The sequence below is a fragment of the Rhinoderma darwinii genome, chromosome 1 (assembly GCF_050947455.1).
Source record: "Rhinoderma darwinii isolate aRhiDar2 chromosome 1, aRhiDar2.hap1, whole genome shotgun sequence".
Lineage (NCBI taxonomy): Eukaryota > Metazoa > Chordata > Amphibia > Anura > Rhinodermatidae > Rhinoderma > Rhinoderma darwinii.
In genome coordinates, this window is record NC_134687.1 from 486,139,712 (window position 1) to 486,161,963 (window position 22,252).

A 22,252-nucleotide genomic window follows, 5' to 3' on the forward strand; every position below is an offset into this window, starting at 1 on the left:
TGAGCCAATTCCAGGAGTATATACGAAAGACAGGAGTTGTATATCAGTCTTTGTTTTATAATTTTCCTTTTTGGATCCACTCTTGTATTTGACTCGAAACACAATAAACTGTCCCAAAAACAGCATGTGTGATTCTAGTATTAGAGGAGGCCCACTGCCTAACTGCACCATATATGTTTATAGTCGATTGAGCTCCGAATCCCCTGCTACCCTTCATAAAATTCTGGCTACCTGCAGCCGCCACTAGGGACAGCGTACTGCATATAGCTTTATACAGCTCTCGGTGAGTACACGGGTGTAAGAGACCCATGAGCCTTCTTGCCCAGGGGCCCAGACATTTTCCTATCCCTGCTTAACACATTGGCCAGATGTTGCAGGTAAATTAATAGGATTATGCTAAATCTAGTTCAGACATTGTGGGTGAGTATTATGAAAGGCTATAATCATGTGTGGTGTGTATTTTTTGTGTAGGTTTTTATTATACCTTTTTTGTGGTACACGACTACAGCAAAATGTAAACTAGCCCTAATACAACTTTTTGTCCATTTCATGGACAATGTGCCTTTACTAAATATATACATTACAAGAACAACATAAAAAAATCAATACATCCGTATCACATACATTTCAATAATTTTGCAATGACATTTTTGTATAGCGATTAAACAAGGGAAAATCATATAAATCATATAAAGAAATAAAGCCCCCAGTTATAGCAGCCCTAATTTAATGACCTCCCTGCAGCTCGCAGGATAATTTTCTCAAAATTGATTTGTTTGAATATTGTTTCTGACATCTTATAAATATTAAAAAACATCATTAACACCATTTATCTATAGCACTATCACACAAGACAAGGACATTTAATTTCTGTTATCAGATTCACTCATTTACATGACACTAGATACAGAAAATTTGGTCTTTAATTCTGAAAGTATTTATAGCAAGGGGAAGTACTTGGTATTATACACTATTACTGGGCCTTTGCATTAATCTATTTATATGCAGATTATCTTTTTTTTTTTTATAGAACTTTTAGTAAGATAAAAATGTTATGTCTCAATATTTTCTGTAGTCCAGGAAGATAGTAAAATATGATAAATACAATTCTAAGTCCAAACTAATGCTGAATGGGGGAAGGGAGATGCAAATCAGAAATGCTCATCAACAGTCAGAGCCATTTACTTAGGCCTCATGCACACGACCGTGCTCGTAATTACGACTCGTAATTACGAGCACGGCCGGCCACGGGTAGCCGGACGCTTTTCCGAGCCGTGCTCCCATTATAAAGTATAGCAGTACGGCCCGTAAAATAAAAAAATAGAACATGTTCTATTTTTTTAACGGCACTGGCATCTTCCCATGAGAAAACGGGAAGGTGCCCGTGGCTAACAGAAGTCTATGGGCCCGTTATTGCGGGTCGTAATTACGACCCGCAATAACGGGTGTTTTTACGGTCGTGTGCATGAGGCCTTAAAGTGTATGTTCACCTTTTGTTCACATATCGAATTCATTTATATAAAAGCTCGGTAACTTTGTAAATACATTACTTATCTTGCACTGACTCTGAATTAGAGTTTGTATTATAGGCTAGAGCTGCATTCATAATTCTGGTGGCTTCCTAGCTGAACTCTCCCTGCATTCCATGCTGAATCAATGTCTACACAGAACTTACTAGGGTGGAACTTCACACCTGATACTATAGTTATCTGATACAGTAAACTAACTGCATTATAAGAGCTTGGCTAAGCTATTAGGGTATGTTCACACGCTTAACAAAAAACGTCTGAAAAATACGAAGGTGATTTCAGAGAAAACAGCCTCTGATTTTCAGGCGTTTTTGAAGCGGAGAATGAAATTTGGAGCTTCTTTTGAGGCTTCTTTTCAGACGTTTATTTTTTTTATCCTTCAGCACTTGACTTTAGTTGTTATTGACTATACACATACTTAAATTGATTCTGTATTTCTACATACAGTTCATAACTCAAATGTAAATTTAATTTTTCTTGTCTGCAACTAACTAAAAACAAAACATTTTTTTGTGTTTATTTTCATAGGTGCCAGACGTAGCAACGTGGGTCCAAATGCAAGACCTGCTCCTCCTGCAAATCAAAGTCCCGGTGCACAGTTGGCCCAGCAAGGTATATAATCTCCAGCCCTGTTCTTTTCACATAACATGTTGTCAAAATGATTATTTAAAAGAGTTGTCAAGGATAAGAGAAAATATCTGCTTTTTTCCCCAGAAACAACACCTTGTTAGTCCATGGGCTGTGTCTGGTGTTGCAGTTCATCCCTACTCAAATAAATGGAGCTGTATTGCAATACCAGGCATAGCGCATGGACAGACGTAGCACTGTTTCTGGAAAAAAGCAGATTGGTTTTCTAACCCTGGAAAACCCCTTTAGGCTGGGTTCACACGTGGCGGAATTTCACTTGAATTCTGCTGTGGACACTCCGCAGCGTTAATCCGCAGCGGAGCCGTTTCTCCATTGACTTCCACTTCTATTTAGAAGTGTTCGTTTAGACGATGCGTAAAATTCCGCTGCGGAGCATAGGCTGCGGAGCGGAATTTGGTGTCCGCAGCATGCTCTGTCTGTTGCGGACCAGTGGCGGACTGGTTGCGGACTCATGGCGGAATTTCTCCATTGACTTCAATGGAGATTCTAAATTCCGCAATGAAGTCCGCAGCTGTCATGCACATGTTATGTGTGCTGCGGATGCGTCTTGCTTTTTTGACATGACATTTCTTCATTCTGGCTGGACCTATTTATTTCTAGGTCTACAGCCAGACTGAGGAAGTCAATGGGGCTCCCGTAATTACGGGAGCGTTGCTAGGAGACGTCAGTAAATAGTCACTGTCCAGGGTGCTGAAAGAGTTAAGCGATCGGTAGTAACTGTTTCTGCACCCTGGACAGTGACTTCCGATCACAATATACATCAACCTGTAAAAAAATAGAAGTTCATACTTACCGAGAACTCCCTGCTTCTGTCTCCAGTCCAACTTCCCAGGATGACGTTTCAGTGTAAGTGACGGCTGCAGCCAATCACAGGCTGCAGCGGTCACATGGACTGCTGCGTCATCCAGGGAGGTCGGGCTGGATGCAGAAAGAGGGACGCGTCACCAAGACAACGGCCGGTAAGTATGAAATTTGTTTACTTTCACAAAGGAAAGTGCTGGCCCTTCTCTTTATCCTGCACTGATAGAGAGAAGGGAAGCACTTTTCCCGCAGTCCGCAGCAGCTAGTCCGCATCAATTTACTGCACATTTTGGGCAGATCCGCCGCAGAATCTGCAACGCAGATTCTGTGCGGCATTGATGCGGACAGTTGCGGAGGAAATCCGCCACGTGGGGGCATGCCCTTAAGGGTTGATATTAGGGCATTAGATTCATTGTCTATATATCTAAATAATAACCAGAATAAAAAGTTTTTTCTGAGCTGTAGCAATAGGGTCCAGTTTGGGTAAAACATAAAAATTATCTGATATTCTCAATTTAGCAGTTCCATTCTGTTCCGATGATCCACCCAATTTACTAGAGATTAGGAACGGATCACATATGCTTTTCACCAATTTTCAAATTTACAATTTTGGAACTGTATTTGCCACATTTAAGACAGTAGAGAGTTAAAGACCAATCCATTTTTTTCCCATTATCATAAATGACAGAACACGGTTCTTTAATGGAAAATAAGCTAATTTGATGATTGTCAAATAGGTAAACGATATTGTATAGGCTACTAAGCCTGATATTATATATGGATGTAAAAAACAAATCATCTTATAGGAGCTCAGATAAACGGTTAGGTATGTACTCACTATATATATAAGGAAATATGCCCTAAAATAACATTTGTGAATATGGATTTCTGTATGGTTTTCCCCATATGTAACCTTGTAATTGCAATGTATACATTATTAATCCAAGTCTGACAATCCTGTTAAAACACTTGTTCAGTGGCTACATATTTTTATTACCAGCTACTCCAGCAAGTGGCAGATCAGCACCAAGGCCAGCTCCAGCCAGCAGATTCCCAGAAGGTCAAGGTATTGAATCTGTATTATACTTATTATAATATACCAAGCACCTAAAATTTTGGGCTGAATATTTAATCTCTAGCCTGTGTTTTAAGGCTAGACACATGATCAGGCGCAAACAGGAAATTATGTATTTTCGATAAACCACTACATTATATCTTATTGGTCACAAATATCAACTAAATATCGCTGAAGCCTGACAATGGCCTGGAGTAAGCAGACGTCTTTCAAATTAATAATATCTGCTTTGTAGAATTCAAACGTTTTTATGAAGGTGCTATATTGTTTCCATAGGTGGTCCCCCTCCTGCTGCTTCTCAGCCACCTGAACAACCTTACACAGCAACAGCGTCTAGAGAAGATAAACTCAATAGTTTCACAGCACAAGGTGTTAGAGAGGATAGACCCCTTCGCCAAACTTTATCATACTCGGCTGCTGTGCCATCAACAGTCACAGCAGCTCCTGCTCGCCAGTCACAACCACAAGAAGAAGAAGACGAGGAAGCTAACAGCTATGACTCCGATGAAGCAAGTGAGTTCTGGGGAAGGGTAAATTACTTTCAGGATCATGTATACAAATTAATATATATAAGTTGGGTTGACCATACTAATGAATAAGGGTCATATGAGTGACCGCTATAAAGTGTAGGCAAACATCTAGTCTCCTCTATAGAACCTCAATATGTTAAGCTTTTAAAGATGCATATATACAGTATAATACAATAAAAGAACTTAGCGGTTGTTTATTCTCAACAATCCCTGTACATATACTCTGTTGTTCTTCACTTGGGAACTCCCCCTGTGAATCTGCACAGAAATAACCTCTCTATGATATGGTGTCGGAAGCAGTCGACGTCCATTTTCCTCCAAAATTTGTTTACCATGAGTCCAGCTCCTGAGACTTCCAGCAATCAGCGGTTCTCATATTAAAGGGGGTTATCTGTGATGAGACAGTCCCTTTAAGGGAACATATTCTATTTTTCCATGATTTTTCCTTTATATAGAGTTGTAGACAAATATTTAAATGTTCAACTTCCTTGGCATTTCTTGATGCACGTGTTCATTGTTCTATTTCCTTTTCATTTCTTGATTGTGGGAAAATCAGCAAATTGCTGGCGAGAAGAACAATGAGTTATAATCATCTACTGTTTCCATTCCATGTTAGACAGAGAAGAAGAAAACATATGGTAAACACTGGGTTTTCCATACAGAGCGCAACGTAATCCGTGTTTGTAGTACTTAGTGTTTTCTAGTGCTACTTTAAGAATGAAATGCTTCATTGATTTTGTTCCTCTTCCTGAGAACAGGTGCTGAAGATGACAAATTGTTTGTTAATGGGCCATAAAGAATTTGGCTCATTTTCCACTAATTCACAAAAAGCGCACTGTAGTATTTGAGAACAAAAGAAATAGTAGACTTCTGAAATCTGTCACTTGACGCAGATCACATCTGTTTTGTTACATTTCTTGTTTCTAGATTTGTGATTTTCAAGCCATTTTTCTGTCTTTGTCTGTTTTATAGCTACATTGGGAGCTTTGGAATTCAGCCTTTTATTTGATCAAGCCAATAACTCTCTTCAGTGCAGCATCATAAAAGCTAAGGTAAGTATTCTGTGTATGCCACTTAAGTCTGTGAAGACTATACTAAAGAACCTCCTATACTAGGCCCAAGAAGTTGTTCATTTTTCCATTGCCATTGTCATTGCTTGTTATGCTGAATAGACAACAGATGAGGTTCTATTGTTTCTGTTCTTACTCTTTGAAATATAAAACATTTTGGGATATGACAAAAAATTATTAACATAAAAATCATCAATTATGAAGGCATACACTTTCTATTTTTAATAACACCTCTTGCAAACGACCGAGTTCGGGCCGTGAAAAATGGTCCGAGTGTCGGTAGGATTTCCCGGCCTGACCACGGTACAGGTGAACGGAATTCCTGACATCAGACATTTTATGATGCTAGGAGTCCCTGCTACCCAGCGGAACTGCTGTTCCGTACTGTATCATTTTGTTCAGTATGGAACAGCAGTTCCGTGGGGAGACAGGAACTCCTACCATCATAAACGGTCTATGATGCCAGGAGTCCGATTCACCTGTACCGCGGTCGGGCCGGGAAATGACTGACATGGACAGTTTTTTAGGGCCCGAGCTCGGTCGTGTGCAATAGGTGCGAAGAAGATAATTAATATGTCAATGGAGAATAGCCCTCATAAATTTTTTATTATACCTATTATTCACCTGATCAACATACGGTGAGCTGTCCCAGAATCTAAGTTGGGTAAATCCTTTAAGAGACTAATTATATCCATAGCTCATGGATTCAATAAATTATAGTAGTTAAAGGAGCACTCCCACAATTTTTTTTTTCTCTGGCCCATTAGAGAGGCACATTATGTAAATTGTGGTGAAGGTAATTTTCTTAACAGTGGCTGCATTTGTGAGTTATCAACTTCCTTCTGGTCCTCAGCTGTGTCATGTGACCCGCAATAGGACTCTCCATCTGCCACAGTGTCTCATGTGTGGACAGGAAGTCAGTTTCTCTATTCATTACTATCACAGCCTCTATGTGAGTCTTCTAGGAATGACTGGAGAAACGAACAAATACAGCCACCGGTAAGAAAATTACCTTCACCGCAATTTACATAATGTGCCTTTCCAACGGGCCAGAGAATAAAAAAAAAAATTGTGAGAGTGCTCCTTTAATAAACCTAAACATAGGCAGCCAAAATCTTACCGGCCTCTTTACAATACTTTACCAAAACGTATAATTACTTTAAAGTAATTTTTTTTTAAGGGTATGTTGAACGCTTGTTGGAGAAATTTCTACAACTAGCCTATTCATCTAAATGTGCCCTACATGCTGCAGAAATAACCCTATTCATATAAATGAAACTGATTTTCAGTCGTATAAACATCTGCAGCAAATCTGCCATGTGTGAATATACTCTGACACTGCCCAATTTTGCTCTTCTTCTATTTTCCTGTATCGTGTAAGGTTTTAGCAAACCTTTTTTTCTTTTTTGTTGTACCTTTTCATAATAATGTTTTTATATATGTGTGTGTGTGTGTGTGTGTATATATATATATATATATATATATATATATATATATATATATATATAATATTCTTATAAATATGGTAGAACTGTTTTTGACATACTTTTTTTTTTTTTGTCAATGTAGATAGCAATATAGTGACACCTGTAGGCTACAATTAGATATCATCAGACATACAGAAATTTAGGGACATCGGTTAGACAGGGTTGCCAACCTTTTTGGTTTTTTTTCTTGACAACTTCCCCAGGAAACACTGACGACATTTTTATGGACAAGGGGGAAAAGCAAAAATGAATCCTACAAGTAAACTGCCAAGCTTCTCCTGTTTTTGTTTTGGGGACCCATCCTCCTCCTCCTCCTCCTATCTTATAATACACTCCTCAACATTGAAATTGCAACACCAAGAAGGGCCAGCCGTTAGGTTATGCAAATTGAGGAAGTAGCAGATGTCGCTAAGATCTGCAAATGATCAAATTTTCATGCTCCAGCCTGTGGCATGTGCGAGGGGCATAAAAGCCACATTGAAAGCAACGTTTTTTTAGCCACATTAAACCTCAAATCGGATCAAGTTGTGTGGGATGATTGTGCAATTCCTCCTGTTCGTTGACGTGCCAGTTATCGCCACTTGTTTCAAACTGAGAGGGACAGAATCCTTGAACAAAGAGACCTTGTTTTATCACTCCGGCAGTTTGTTACGCACCTAGGACGAGATATCAAACTATTCAACGTTGCATGTCCCAGAGGTTGGAAGAACAACAACAAATGGGAATGACAGCTAGTGGTGGGTGGAGACGAACCTCCGCACGGACGGATCATCTGATTGGAAGAATGGCGTGTTGTAATCCATTCTTTACTGCAAGTGAAATTGGACGTCACATCCCAAGCATAGGGCGGTAACCAGTGACGACACAAACCATTAGAAGGCATTTGCATGACCTTGTGCTATGAGCCAGACGTCCAGCTACAAATGACCACATGCCACCGCTCTCAAAGGCTAATATGGTGCACAGCAAGATGGCAATGGAGGGTCTATCCCCTACAGCGATGAGTCGCGCTTTTGTCTCTGATGCAATAATAGCCGGAGAGTTGCCACGTGGGCAACGCCATGAAGAGGCCCTTCACAAGGGAGCGTCACACCGGTCCTACTCCTGGGATTATAATGTGGGGTGTCTAGTCTTCATTTAAGATACACTGACAGCTCAGCATAACATTGATTTTGGTCGTGGAACCAGTGGTACGGCCATTTCTCCAAGGTGTCCCAGAAGCTGTTTTTCTACAGAACAACGCCAGGCTTCATGTTGCTCGTTCTACTGTAAGCAGTCTGTGTGGCCTAAATGTGCTACCATGGCCTCAAGCATCTCCGAACTTTTCTCCTATCGAGCACATCGGAGATATCATTGGTTGGCAATTGTAAAGGGAGCGGCCAGCAGCCAACCTTGATGAGTGCGTGCCCAACTGCATTGTGTGGGATAACATTCCTCAGATAACCAATAATAACCTAATTTATAGCAGGCCAAAACGTGTAAGTGCGTGTATTTCTGTGCGTGGCGCTCATACTCCATACTGGTTAAATCAAGATGTTTGGAATATTTTGTTATCGTTTATATACCATCAATATGTCTTTCAATACTGTGATTTCCAAAACTTTTCATCCTTGGTGTTGCAATTGCGATGTTGAGTGTGTATTACAATTTATAGGGTATGCCTTGCCTAAGTAGGTGATACTATTACTACGAATTATAATACTAATAATCATAGTCCTCATCATAATATTTTTTTGCTAAACCATTTCAATGCACTACAATATAATCTGTGTTTTCTGTATTCATATGTACCACAATTTTACTGTTCCTATTAGAATAACAATGATAATGTGCCTAATACTCACCCTTAAACTGGTTAATACCAATATTCTTACTTCTCATATATTTAGGTCATCATGATTACAGTAGAGGCATTAATTAGGCATGGAATCTATTTCACGCAACCAACTCTGGATATTCTGACCACCCACCATTGACACAATGCCGTACTGTTATGTATGACAAAAACATCTGCAAGTTTTACAGTACCTGCTAGTCATTGTGACAATAAATTCCATGTCAAACACATTTAATTGGATATTTTTGCTGTTCACTATGTAAAGTAGTATTTTCAAAAGTAATGTAAAAGTTAAGAAGAAAAGTAAAATAAACAGGGAAACACGAAATGTTGACTTTCCCATGAATCCTTTGCAGAGCGGTGTTGCTGACTGACATACTGGTGTTGAAGTAAAGCATAGCAAAATAAATGAAACGTTGAAAAGCTTTTTTAAATTTAACACTTTCTTCCCTTCATCTCTTATTTTTTTTCAGTACATGTATATGATTTGTAGATAGTCAATAAGCCTCAAAAGATTCTCACGTGTAGATGGCATGTGTAGGATTTTTGAACCCCTTAAAAACCCTTGGAAATTACTTAAAATGAAAAAAATAAATAAAAAAAATAGTTGTAACCTACTTGACTTTTATGTTTGGTGCCAAGCAGCTCATCACCGGGTCCCCACACAGATTTATGAAGTCATCGCAATGCAGCCAACGTTTGGCTGTTGTGGTCACTTGGCACCATCTAACAGATCACTGCACTGTAATGAAACCAGATCATTGCACTAAAATGACAAGTATATTAGAAATTGTAATTTTTTTTTGGAGCTGCTTTCAAGTGTTTTGTAACCTCTTTAAGCACAATTTTTGATTTCCTCCATGTTTCACTTTTAGGAGTACTCTCACTGGGCAGGGCAGGGAGAGGGAGAGCATATTACTGATGTAGCAATTCTTATCTTGACTCTGATAACTTGCTGCAGCGTGATCACTTTCCATTGAAAAACATTAAAAAGTTAGGGTAAAGTTTCTTGGCACTCTGTATTTAACGCATTAAAAGTCAAGTTCGAGATCCCTACATCTGTATATATTTTTTCCACCTTAAATTCCAAAGTTGTTCTATATGAATGTTCTGGACGATGGCACACACTGGTCTATCAATAGTCTCTAGATAGCAATGACAAAATGCCTTGAGACTAGAGAATAATATGTAACTATACAACAATATGCATGGTTAGACAGGGGAGAGTTACGAGGTAATGCTGTTTACAGGGAAAGCCTTTTTCTATCGGCAGCCCTTACTCAATCCATCTACTTTATCACAACCTCTGTTGTCTAGGGAAACTACTGGTTTAGCTAGTTGAATGGTACACTAAGCTATCGGGTTACTAAAGGAAATAGTGTAACCTATAGTGACCTATAGTGAATATTATCCCATTGGATTTAGTGTGTTTTTAGGGCATTAAAAAATCACCAATTATCATTTAACAGTAGTTTTTAAACGTAAGTTTAAAGTTTTATTATCGAATCAATTGATTGTCAGTTAAGTGTTTAATAGGAAGATGAGAAGCATTTGAGAAATAATCTAACTATAGGTTACAAATGTAAGCTGCGGATAGACCTATGTTTCCTTATTAAAAGAAAAACTAATGCTCTTATTCACACTCTAAATGTATGGAAAAAATATATACTCTTCTCACAAGGTTACATACAAGTTATTAATGTTTGTATAACCTGTTTTTATTCCAGGGACTAAAACCTATGGATTCAAATGGTTTAGCTGATCCATATGTGAAGCTCCATCTTCTGCCTGGGGCCAGTAAGGTAATATAAATGTTGCAGAGAGAAAAAAAAAAATCAACTGTTTGACAATTGATGGCATGCAAATCTGTTTGTATGCTACCAACTTTTCAGCTTAGATGTAATTTCAAAAAAATCATTGTATTTTTTTTTCTCGGCCCATTTTCAAGATTTCCATTAATTTTTATGGATCTGATTTGGAGGATCAGGACTACAAGATCTGGCGGTATACTGTTTAAGCCTTAGTGTGCCATGATCCTTAACCCCTTCACGCTCAGCGACGTACTATTCTGTCGCGCTCACCAATTCGTTCGCGCTCAGCGACGGAATAGTACGTCGCAGGGAAAATGCATCGCCATTTTCCCCCGGCGCGTGCACGAGTTGTGACAGCTGCTGTTTCCGACAGCAGGCTATCACAGCTCAATACGCGATGGTCCCGCCTCCACGATCGCCACTATTGGTCACTTAGTGAGTAACTGTTCAATAGTGGCGATCAGTCTCTTCACTTCCTCTCCCTGACATCACATCCTGCCGCTCCCGCCCTGAACGCCTCTGTTGGAGATAGCGAGGCGTTCAGAGCGGTTGTGAGAAAGAGAGAAAAGAAAGTCAAAGAAAAGTTTAAAAAAAAGTCTAAAAAACAACTTTTTTCGGCATCCCACCTCTCCCATCTACTACCCATTCCTGTACCCTTCCTTTTTGTATTTCCCTCACGATTTTGGTCAGTGATGACCTATCACTGACCACTTCTTAGTCTTCAGGAGAAATTTCTTGGTCCCTGGAGATTATTTTTTCTTTTTTTTTCTTTATAAAAAACATATAAAACAAAAAAATATAGAAAAAAAACCAAAAAAAACCAGTTAATTTAGACAATTTAACTGCTTAGTTTAGTATTAGGGTTAGTTAGTGTCAGGGAACCATCAAAAAGCATAGGGAATTTAGCGTCAGGAACCGTCACCGTAGTTAGATTTAGCGTTAGGTGTCCATCACCGTAGTTTGGTTTAGCGTAAGGGAAGCTCGGAATAATCTACATAGGTTTAGTGTCAGGCACCCGTCACCGTAGTTAGGTTTAGTGTTAGGGAAGCTCGAAATAATATAGGTAGGTTTAGTGTCAGGGAATAGTCGCCGTAGTTAGATTTAGTCTCAGGGAAGTTCAAATAAAATCTAGTTAGGTTTAGTGTTAGGAACTCTCGCCCTAGTTAGGTTTAGTCTCAGGGAAGCCCACTCGTTCTATAAAAACACCAATTGTTTTGGCTGGTTTAGGTAGCAGACTATTGTTCCTAGTTAGGGAAGCAATCAAATATGTCCCAACAGACATTTAGTGCCGAAGAGGCATATTCATTTCTTGCCTCCGACACAGAGTCGTCGGATGGTGAGACTCTGTTTTATTTATCCACCTCCTCATCCAGTGATGAAGAGGGAGAACCCCCTAGGAGATGCCCCAGGACCACCACCACAGTTGAAGCCCCCGAGCGAGATGACCCCATTTGGACCCCCACATCAGACATTTATGAGCCCCAAATCCCAGAGTACACGGGCAGCTCAGGGATAAAATTTAATACGGCAGGGCTCAGTGAAATTGACTTTTTCAAGTTCTTCTTCACTGATGACTTTATAGACGAATTTATATGCCCAACAGTATATTACTAAGAACCCCACATCATTTTATGCCCAATCCCACAGGTGGACCCCTGTAGATGCAGCAGAGTTGGGCAAGTTCTGGGGACTTCATTTGAACATGGGGCTTCTGAAAAAGCCGTCCATTAGGACCTACTGGAGCACGGACATTTTATACCACACCCCGATGTACTGTATGGCCATGTCCAGGATGCGTTATGAGGCAATTCTTTGCTTCTTACATTATACGGATAATGAGCAGTGCCCACCCCGAGATGACCCCAGTTTTGACCGTTTGTACAAACTGAGAGCCCTATTAGACAATTTAAGTGCCCGGTTTGCCCAAGCATACACCCCCGAGAAGTGTATTTCTATTTATGAGTCCCTGGTACATTTTAAAGGGAGGCTTCAATTCCGCCAGTACCTGCCGAGTAAGAGGGCAAGGTATGGCGTGAAGATGTATAAGCTGTGCGAGAGTGCATCAGGGTATACCTACAAATTTAGGATATGTGAAGGGAAGGACAGCAGTTTTCAGCCCCCAGAATGCCCCCCCTTACTGGGAATTAATGCAAAAATTGTGTGGGATTTGGTGCACCCACTACTGGACCAGGGTTACCACCTCTACCTGGATAATTTTTATACCAGTGTCCCACTCTTCAACTGCCTCGCTTCCAGGAGTACTGCGGCATGCAGCACTGCTAGAAAAAATCTGAGAGGCCTACCTAAGACTCTGCTTGGGCAAACACTCAGAAGGGGTGAGAGCAGGGCACATTCTAGCAGCAACCTATTGTGTGTCAAGTACAAGGACAAGAGAGATGTCCTTTTATTGACAGCAATACATGGCCACACCAGTACCCATGTACCTGTATGAGGTACCAGTACAGAGACCCCCAAACCAGACTGCATCCTGGACTACAATAGGTACATGGGAGGGGTGGACTTGTCAGATCAAGTCCTGAAACCCTACAGCGCCATGCGGAAAACGAGGGTGTGGTATAAGAAGCTGGCCGTGCACATCATACAGATGGCATTGTATAGCTTATCCCCCTCATCTTTCCCTTCTGAGCCCTGCCGTGTGCCCAGAAAGCTGATAACAGCCAAATGTAGGGTATTACCATACCCGGGAGAACCCACATTACAGCTTATGGGGTGTATATCTCCAGTGGCACATGTTGGGCACACTATATCGGACACTGACATGGCATATATATATAGAAAATTGTAAATCTCACTCTGCACCATCTGCTGCGCATTATCTTTTACACAGTACCCGTGGGGTCAAAATGCTCACTACACCTCTAGATGAATGTCTTAAGGGGTGTAGTTTTGAAAATGGGGTCACTTCTTGGGGGTTTCAACTGTACTGGTACCTCAGGGGCTTCTGCATACATGACTTAGCACCAGAAAAGCACCAGTAGGCCAAATGGTGGTCTTTCCTTCTGAGCCCTGCCATGGGCCCAAACGGCAGTTTATCACCACAAATGGGGTATTGCTGCACTAAGGACAAATTGTGCAACAAAATGGGGTATTTTGTTTCCTGTGAAAATAAGAAATTTTGATCAAAAACGACATCTTATTGGAAAAAATGACATTTTTTTCATTTCACAGCCCAATTCAAATAGGTGCTGTGAAAACACTGTGCGGTCAAAATGATAACAACAACCATAAATTAATTCCTTGAGGGGTGTTTTTTCCAAAATGGGGTCACTTCTGGTGGGTTTCCATTGCTATGATACCTCTGGGGCTCTGCAAATGCGACATGGCACCTGAAAACCAATCCAGCAAAATCTGGACTCCAACAAACACATAACGCTCCTTTCATTCTGAACCCTCCCATGGGCCCAAACGGCAGTTTATCACCGCAAATGGGGTATTGCCGCACTAAGGACAAATTGGGCAACAAAATGGGGTATTTTGTTCCCTGTGAAAATAAGAAATTTTGATCAAAAATGACATCTTATTGGAAAAAATTTCATTTTTTTTATTCCACAGCCAAATTCAAATAGGTGCTGTGAAAAAACTGTGTGGTCAAAATGATAACGACAACCATAAATGAATTCCTTGAGGGGTGTCTTTTTTAAAATGGGGTCACTATTGGAGGATTCCTACTGTTTTGGCACCTCAACACCTCTTCAAACCTGGCATGCTGCCTAAAATATATTCTAATAAAAAAGAGGCCTCAAAATGCACTAGGTGCTTCCTTGCTTCTAGGGCTTGTGTTTTAGTCCACGAGCGCAGTAGAGCCACATGTGGGACATTTCTAAAAACAGTAGAATCTGGACAATACATATTTAGTAGTATTTCTCTGGTAAAACCTTCTGTGTTACAGAAAAAAAATGAATAAAATTGAAATTCAGCTGGAAAAATGAAATTTGCAAATTTCACCTCCACTTTGCTTTAATTCCTGTGAAATGCCTGAAGGGTTAAAAAAAACTTTCTAAATGCTGTTTTGAATACTTTGAGGGGTCTAGTTTTTAAAATGGGGTGTTTTATGGGGGTTTCTAATACATAGGCCCCTCAAAGCCTCTTCAGAACTGAAGAGGTACCTTTAAAAAAAAGGCTTTTGAAATTTTCTTAAAAATATGAGAAATTGCTGTTTATGTTCTAAGCCTTGTAATGTCCAAGAAAAATAAAAGAATGTTCGAAAAATGATGCCAATCTAAAGTAGACATATGGGAAATGTGAACTAGTAACTATTTTGGGTGGTATAACCGTCTGTTTTAAAAACAGATGCATTTAAATTCTGAAAAATGCTATTTTTTCAACATTTTCTCTAAATTTTGCAATTTTTCACCAATAAACACTGAATATATCAACCAAATTTTACCATGAACATGAAGCTTAATGTGTCACGAGAAAACAGTCTCAGAATCCCTTGGATAAGTTTAAGCATTCCGATGTTATTACCACATAAAGGGAAATATGTCAGATTTCAAAAATGGGCTCTGAGCCTTAAGGCCCAAACTAGGCTGCGTCCTTAAGGGGTTAAAGGGGTTTCAGCCCCAATATTAGCCAGAGTGGATACCCAATGGAATTTGCAGCTCTTCCCCTGGAGGATCCGGTTTATTCATGTATTGTACGGATGGCACATTGCTTTTAATTACCATTGAGTAATGCTTAACTTCTCGTAAGATACGCACACATAAACTTAACATTAAGATCTCTGGGGTCTATTATTGTGACCATTCTTTTTGACATCTAGAGGCTGAAAATGTATATTGACAATACTACTTTTAGCTAAGAGTATGTTACAATTGTAAACAATCCTGGGAAATCCCTTCATGCACACGACCGTAAGGGATTTTACTGTCTGCAAATATGGATCCTACAGATACACATCCATAGCCACCTGCAATCGTCACACGTCTGAAATACGCCACTCATACAGTAAATCTATGGTCCCATACTGTACCTCCATGTGCATTAATGGGCCCATACAGTACTTTTCTGGGCATCTATAGGCCCATACTGTGCGTCCATGTGCATTTGATTTTGGGTCTGTACACACAGAATAGCTGTGTACTTGAGCCTTTACTATTCTCAGTGGCCAATGACTAGTCTTCTTCAAATTTCCCAGTCTTGATAGGTTTATTTTATACAGAACTTTGTTTAAATATGTTTTACATTGATAATTTTTTATGGCATATCTAATTGATGTAAGCATTTGACTGCTAACTGGTCTGTTTCTATATCTATATAATGATGGTTTATACAGGCCAGCTCTCTGTTTTGAATGGAGAATTGGGACTCCGCATTTGATCAGATCAGTGGGAGTTCCTACAGTGAGCCCCCCACTGATCAGTTTTATAGCATATCTAAATGATATGTCATAAAATATTATCAATGGAAAACCACTTTAAGATGATAAAATAGTTTAACTCATGGTTAATTTTTCTTCTCTATTTTCAGGCTAACAAACTGCGCACTAAAACTCTCAGAAACACACGTAATCCAATATGGAATGAGACCCTGGTATATCATGGAATCACAGATGAAGAATTACAGAGAAAGACACTAAGGCAAGTTCTTTACTATGATTCACTATAGCAAATTCAGTGCAAGGTTACTAAGCTTAGCATTAATCCTCATTACTATGGAAAGGTTTGCAGGATATTGATTATATCGGTAAAGAGGTCAGCACTCTTCATTCCAATTAGTAGGGACTTTTGTGTATAATTAGAGATTTTATGAAGCGGCCTGACAAGACATTTTAAAAAGTCTGAGGTTTTCTCCATCGCTTTCTCCAATTTCGATTCTGCTATAAATAGGTTGGATGCATTTATGAGAAAAACATGCCCTGCACTCCACATCTAATGCGGTGTTTATATATTGGCTCTAGATAAGCAATAAAAATAATAATTGTCAGGGGTGTAACTGGAAGCTGCTGTGTCCAAATGCAAAATGTTTAAGAGACCCGCTATTAGAGAACTACTCTGAACCCCTTAACAGCGAACCATGTACAGTTATGTAGTTGCGGTTTAGTACTTAACGCAAAAGCACGTAACCGTACGTGGGAGTGATGGCACGGGCTCAGATGCTTAGTCTGTGCTATTACCAGCGGGTGTCAGCTGCATATTACAGCTGACACCCTGCTGTAACAGCGGGGACCGGAGCTTGCTTCGATCTCAGTCGATCAACCCCTTAGATGCCACGGATAAGTGACTGTGTCATCTAGGTAGCTTGTAGCTGATCGGCACCCCCGCGACAGCCTCCTGGTCTGCTGAGTATGGAAGCCTCCAGAGGCAGGACCTAATAGGCTGCCTGTCAGTGTGACACTGACCACTCTAATGCATTGCACTACGTAGGTAGTGCAATCTTTTAGAAAAGAGATCACCGGTGCAGGCCTTCAAGTCCCCTAGAGGGACAAGAAAAAGAAAGCTAAAAAAAGTTTATAAAAATGTTGTACAAAAGTACAAAAATAAAAGTTTCAAGTTAAACACCAAATCTCCTTTTTTTCCCCCATAAGAAGTCTTTTTATTATCGGAAAAAAATATATATATTTTTTTTACACATTTGGTAACAATGCGTTCGGAACAGCCAGAAGTATGAAACTATCATGTTATTTTTCCTGAATGGTGAATGCTGTAACATTGGAATAAAAAGTGATCAAAAAGTCTCATGCACATAATGGTACTGATAAAAACTGCAGCCGTCCTGCAAAAAACAAGCCCTTACACAGCTTTTCTTATGGGAAAATGAAAAAGTTATAACTCTTAGAATATGGTGACACAAAAAATAAATGATTTTTAAAAAAGTGATTTTATTGTGCAATCGCTGTAAAACATAAAAAAAAACTATATACATTTGGTATCACCGTAATCGTATCAACTGACAGAGTAATGCTAATATGTCATTTATAGCACACGGTGAATACTGTAAAAAAAAAAAAAAACATGCCAGAATTTCTGTTTTTTGGTCACCTTGCTTGCCAAAAAAATGGAATAAAAAGTGATCAAAAAGTCGTAAGTACCCTAAACATACATTTTTCATTTTTACTGCCTAATTCTGATCAAACGTCTGAAATACCTGTGGGATAAAAAAAAATACAAATTGAGAAATTTTACCTCTACTTTACTTTAAATCCTGTAAAACGCCTAAAGGGTTAAGAAACTTTCTAAATGCTGTTTTGAATACTTTGAGAGGTGGTTTTTTTTTAAAATGGTGATTTATGTGGGGTTTCTAATATATAGGCCCTCAAAGCCACTTCAGAACTGAACCATCAAAAATAGGTTTTGAAAATTTGTGAAATTGCTGCGGAAGTTATAAGCCGTCTAACGTCCTAGAAAAAGGACATTCGAAAAATGAAAACATAACAGACATAAAGTAGACATATGGTAAATAAATAAATACTGAATGTATCTACCAAATTTTACCACTAACATAAAGCAAAATGTGTCACGAGAAAACAATCTCAGAATCGCTTGGGTAAGTAAAAGCATTCCAAATTTGTTACCACATAGAGTAACACATGTTAGATTTGAAAAAAAAAATCCTGTGTCCATAAGGGCAAAACTGGATGTGTCTCTAAGGGGTTAATGATACTAATGAATACATTTTGAGTCACAATATTATGACCACCAGCTAATATCCTGAGTAACCACCGTGTTCAGCACGGACAGCAGCTAGACGGGCTGGGAGTGACTCAATAAGGTGCTGGTAGGTTGTCTCGGGTATCTGGAGCCATACTCACTGCAGTTTATCCAACATTTGCTGGAGGGTGAGTGGGGGAGGATCCATAGAGCAAACAAGACGATCAAGGTGGTCCCACAGATGCTCAATTGGGTTAAAGTCTGGTGAATTAGCGGGCCAGGGAAGTACTTGGAAGTATTGGTCGTGTTCCTCCAACCAGTCAGACATATCTAGCTGTGTGACATGTCGCATTATCTTGCTGGAAGATTCCATCTGCCCCAGGAAAGACCAACCGCATGTATGTGTGGACGTGATCTGCAACAATGGATTCATACCCAAATCGATTCAGAATACCTTCCACATGGATGAGTGAGCCCAGAGAATGCCATGAAAAAATTCCCCAGACCATAACGCTGCTGCCACCAGCTTGTGTTCTTCCAGCAATGGTTGCAGGGTGTTTGTTTTCTGATGTTTCTCTTCTGACACTCCAACGTCCATCCGTTCGATGAAGCAGAAAACCTGACTCATCGGAGTAGGCAACTCTTTGCTAATCGTTGGTGGTCCAATTCTGATACTGCCATGCAACTTGAAGCCTTTTTTTCTGATCCACCTTTGTTAGCATAGGAGCAGTGAACATCCGTCTGATTCTAAGCCCCATACGCAGTAGGGTTCACCGAACTGTCTTTTTAGACACACGTCTGGTAGCCCCCTGGTTGATTTTCACAGGGAGCTGCTCCACAGTAGTGTGTTGTTCGGCACTCACGCACCTTTGTAGCCGACGTTCACCTCTCACATCAATGGCACGTGGTGCACCGCAGTTTTAATGTCAGTTATTCCCAATGGTGCCATTTGTCCACTGACGATATACTTTCACCACAGTCTGGATCACAAAATGGAAAGAGTCACACTCTTATACTGACGTGTATACTTCACTACAGTACCGCCTCCCACCTACCTTGTGCCGTTTATTATACTGGTGTTTACACATTTGGCAGAAGCACCTTTGGGCTCCCTCAGTCACCAAGGCTTGGGTGTGATTGCTTTGTTTGAATCCCCTATAGCTACGCTCCTGATAAATGTAAAAACAATGATACATGTGTTTAGATAATTCTCAATTAACAGTGTTAGATGGCAGCTAGGTTTCTGATCAAACATGGTTGACTGATGTGTTTGTTTCTTTTGTGTTTTTAGAGTTGAAGAAAATTCATGCTAAAATTATGTCTTCCACGAACAGAATTCCTTTAAGATCTCCAGTAAATACAGGTCCTTGTGTTGTCGTCCATTAGCAAGATTCTATTAACCTGTTAGTGAAAGCCCATTGTCTTTTGATGGCGGGCGGTACAGGTCCCCAGTCTACAGTGCTGTCTTTTGGCGTCCCTGTAGAAGAAGCTTCAGAGCGCACCAGTGAGTGCTCATTATCTAAGCAGGAGCTCCAACTTACAGACCCCCAGCTAATTAATCCTTTGATCACCACGATACGTGACCATGGCTTGATCAAGGGGGACTTCCCTCTTCGATCGCGTCACCGGAAAATCCGGTAATGCGATCGGAGACTGGGGCAACCCTCTGCAGTCATCACAGGGGACCTAGAAAGGACCCCAGGGCTGTCTGTTTAGTATGCCTGCTGTTAGGGCACACTATGTGTTGCCCTAACAGCAGTCTGCGTCACAGTGACACAGTAGCCTTTGTCATAGCAACTTGACTGTTATGGGGCCCGAGGATCCTAAGGATAGACCATCAATTTTAAAATCCCAGATAATCGTAGCTGTATGAATTCATATAAACAGAGTTCCCTCTAGTGGTAGCTGCAGGCATGCAGATTATCATTTACTGTGTGTAAAAACCCGGCGCTCTAACCTCTGTAAGGTTGATTTATAAAATTATGGTGGACATTCAGTTTAATAAAAATACAAGTAGTATATTTATCATGGTTCTCAGTGAGGTGGGGCCCTAAGTGTTGCTATGAGTCCCAAAGATTTTTCTGTAAGCCCTTGTGTAGTATTATATGGAGCTTACTGAAGTGAATGGGTCACCCTGTAATATATGGTTATACTGACTCTTCCAAATGTTCTATGTTTCTACTGCCAATGTATTTGACATATAAGAGCCTAGAATATTAACTTCTTGATGCTTCTCCCTTTTTATTTCCTTTTAGTGTATATATTGTAGAGGGCTTTCATTTACATTTTGTCACTTTTCTTTCAGAATTTCTGTTTGTGATGAGGACAAATTTGGTCATAATGAATTTATTGGTGAGACAAGATTCTCCCTGAAGAAACTAAAACCAAATCTGAAAAAGAATCTCAATGTTTGTCTAGAGCGAGTTATTCCGGTACGATTTTTGTTATTATTCACTGATATTTTAGACCTTGATGCATTGTAATATCTTTAGATGGATTTAGGGTCGGATTTAGTTGTTTCGGGAGAAGGTGTGATTATTTGAAAACATAATTTGTTAACTCCCTTAATCCCTGATCCATGACTAAAGGTACCCACACACGTAGCAAATTTTTTCAGGATTTTTAAATTGCATGTATTATTTGTCAATTTTTCTGCAGATTCACTGTGGATTCCACTCCTTCTACACTGAAAAGGGTGAAATCCACTGTGAACATCCGCAACAGAATGAGCATGCTGCAGATTTGATCTGCATCAACTTTGATTTCCGTATGGAAAATGTTTTGCAGCATGTGGATGAGATATTTCTTTAAATCTCATTCACATGGTCGGTACTGTACTACTGCATGGAAATGCATATGGAGAATCCACAGCATTTTCGTACCGTGTGGACCCAGACTTAAAATTCTGAAATTCCACACCCTAGAGGCAGGTAAATCTCTTTTTTGGGCATGTTGACCTTAAAGGGAATCTGTCAGCTGTTTCGAGTCCTCAAAACTGCTGACAGAGCAATATAGGAGAAGGGAAGGGCATTGTAAACATAACCTTTTATCTGAGTCATGCAAATTGTAACGATGTTCAATTCCCCCGTCGCGGCATTCGCAAATGCGACTAGGCGGCCACTTGATGTGCAAGTGCTCTTGCACTGCATGCTGCTTGCTCCGTCCCTCTGCTCTGAGTCGCGGCTCTAGCGGTTTTCTGATAGGTCGCTAGAGTCGTCATTCAGAGCTGAGTGGAACTTGCAAATGTCACGCTGGGACAACCAAACATCAGTTTCTAGGACATGCAACTTGTGTGACCAAGACAAAAGGTATGTTTACAATACCCTGCCCCTAAATTGCTCAGTCAGCGGTTTTGAAGCCTCAAAACTGCTGACAGATTCCCTTTAAAATGTTGCTTTTAAGGGTATGTTCACACGCTTAGCAAAAAAAATCTCTGAAAATACGGAGCTGTTTTCAGAGAAAACAGCCTCTGATTTTCAGGCATTTTTGAAGCTAAAAATGAAATTTTTTGAGGCGTTTTTTGAGGCGTTTTTCATAGTGTTCAATGGAAAATCTGCTCCAAAAAACGCCTCAAGAAGTGACATGCTACTTCATTTTACGGAGCATCTTCTTACATTCTGTTTTTTAAAACAGCGGCGTAAAAATACGCCCCATATGAACTAAATGCTGTTCTTCCCATGAATTTCAATGGGCAGATGTTTGTAGGCGTTCAGCTTCCGTTTTTCCAGGCGTATTTCGAGGAATAAATGCCCTGAAATACGTCTGAAAACACTGCGTGTGAACATACCATAAGGGTATGTTCACACGACCTCTTTACAGACGTAATGGAGGCGTTTTACGCCTAAAAATTACGC

At 40.0% G+C, this 22,252-nt stretch overlaps 1 protein-coding gene across 1 annotated transcript in view; it reads left to right on the forward strand.

Moving 5' to 3' along the window:
• Nucleotides 1-22,252, forward strand: part of RPH3A (rabphilin 3A) — a 180,598-nt gene that overhangs the window by 121,405 nt on the left and 36,941 nt on the right. Inside the window, exons 9-15 of the mRNA XM_075835143.1 lie at nucleotides 2,058-2,141; nucleotides 3,979-4,044; nucleotides 4,330-4,566; nucleotides 5,556-5,635; nucleotides 10,705-10,779; nucleotides 16,279-16,388; nucleotides 20,704-20,830. Of these exons, the coding sequence (XP_075691258.1) occupies nucleotides 2,058-2,141; nucleotides 3,979-4,044; nucleotides 4,330-4,566; nucleotides 5,556-5,635; nucleotides 10,705-10,779; nucleotides 16,279-16,388; nucleotides 20,704-20,830 (779 nt within the window). The remainder of the gene's footprint in view (nucleotides 1-2,057; nucleotides 2,142-3,978; nucleotides 4,045-4,329; nucleotides 4,567-5,555; nucleotides 5,636-10,704; nucleotides 10,780-16,278; nucleotides 16,389-20,703; nucleotides 20,831-22,252) is intronic.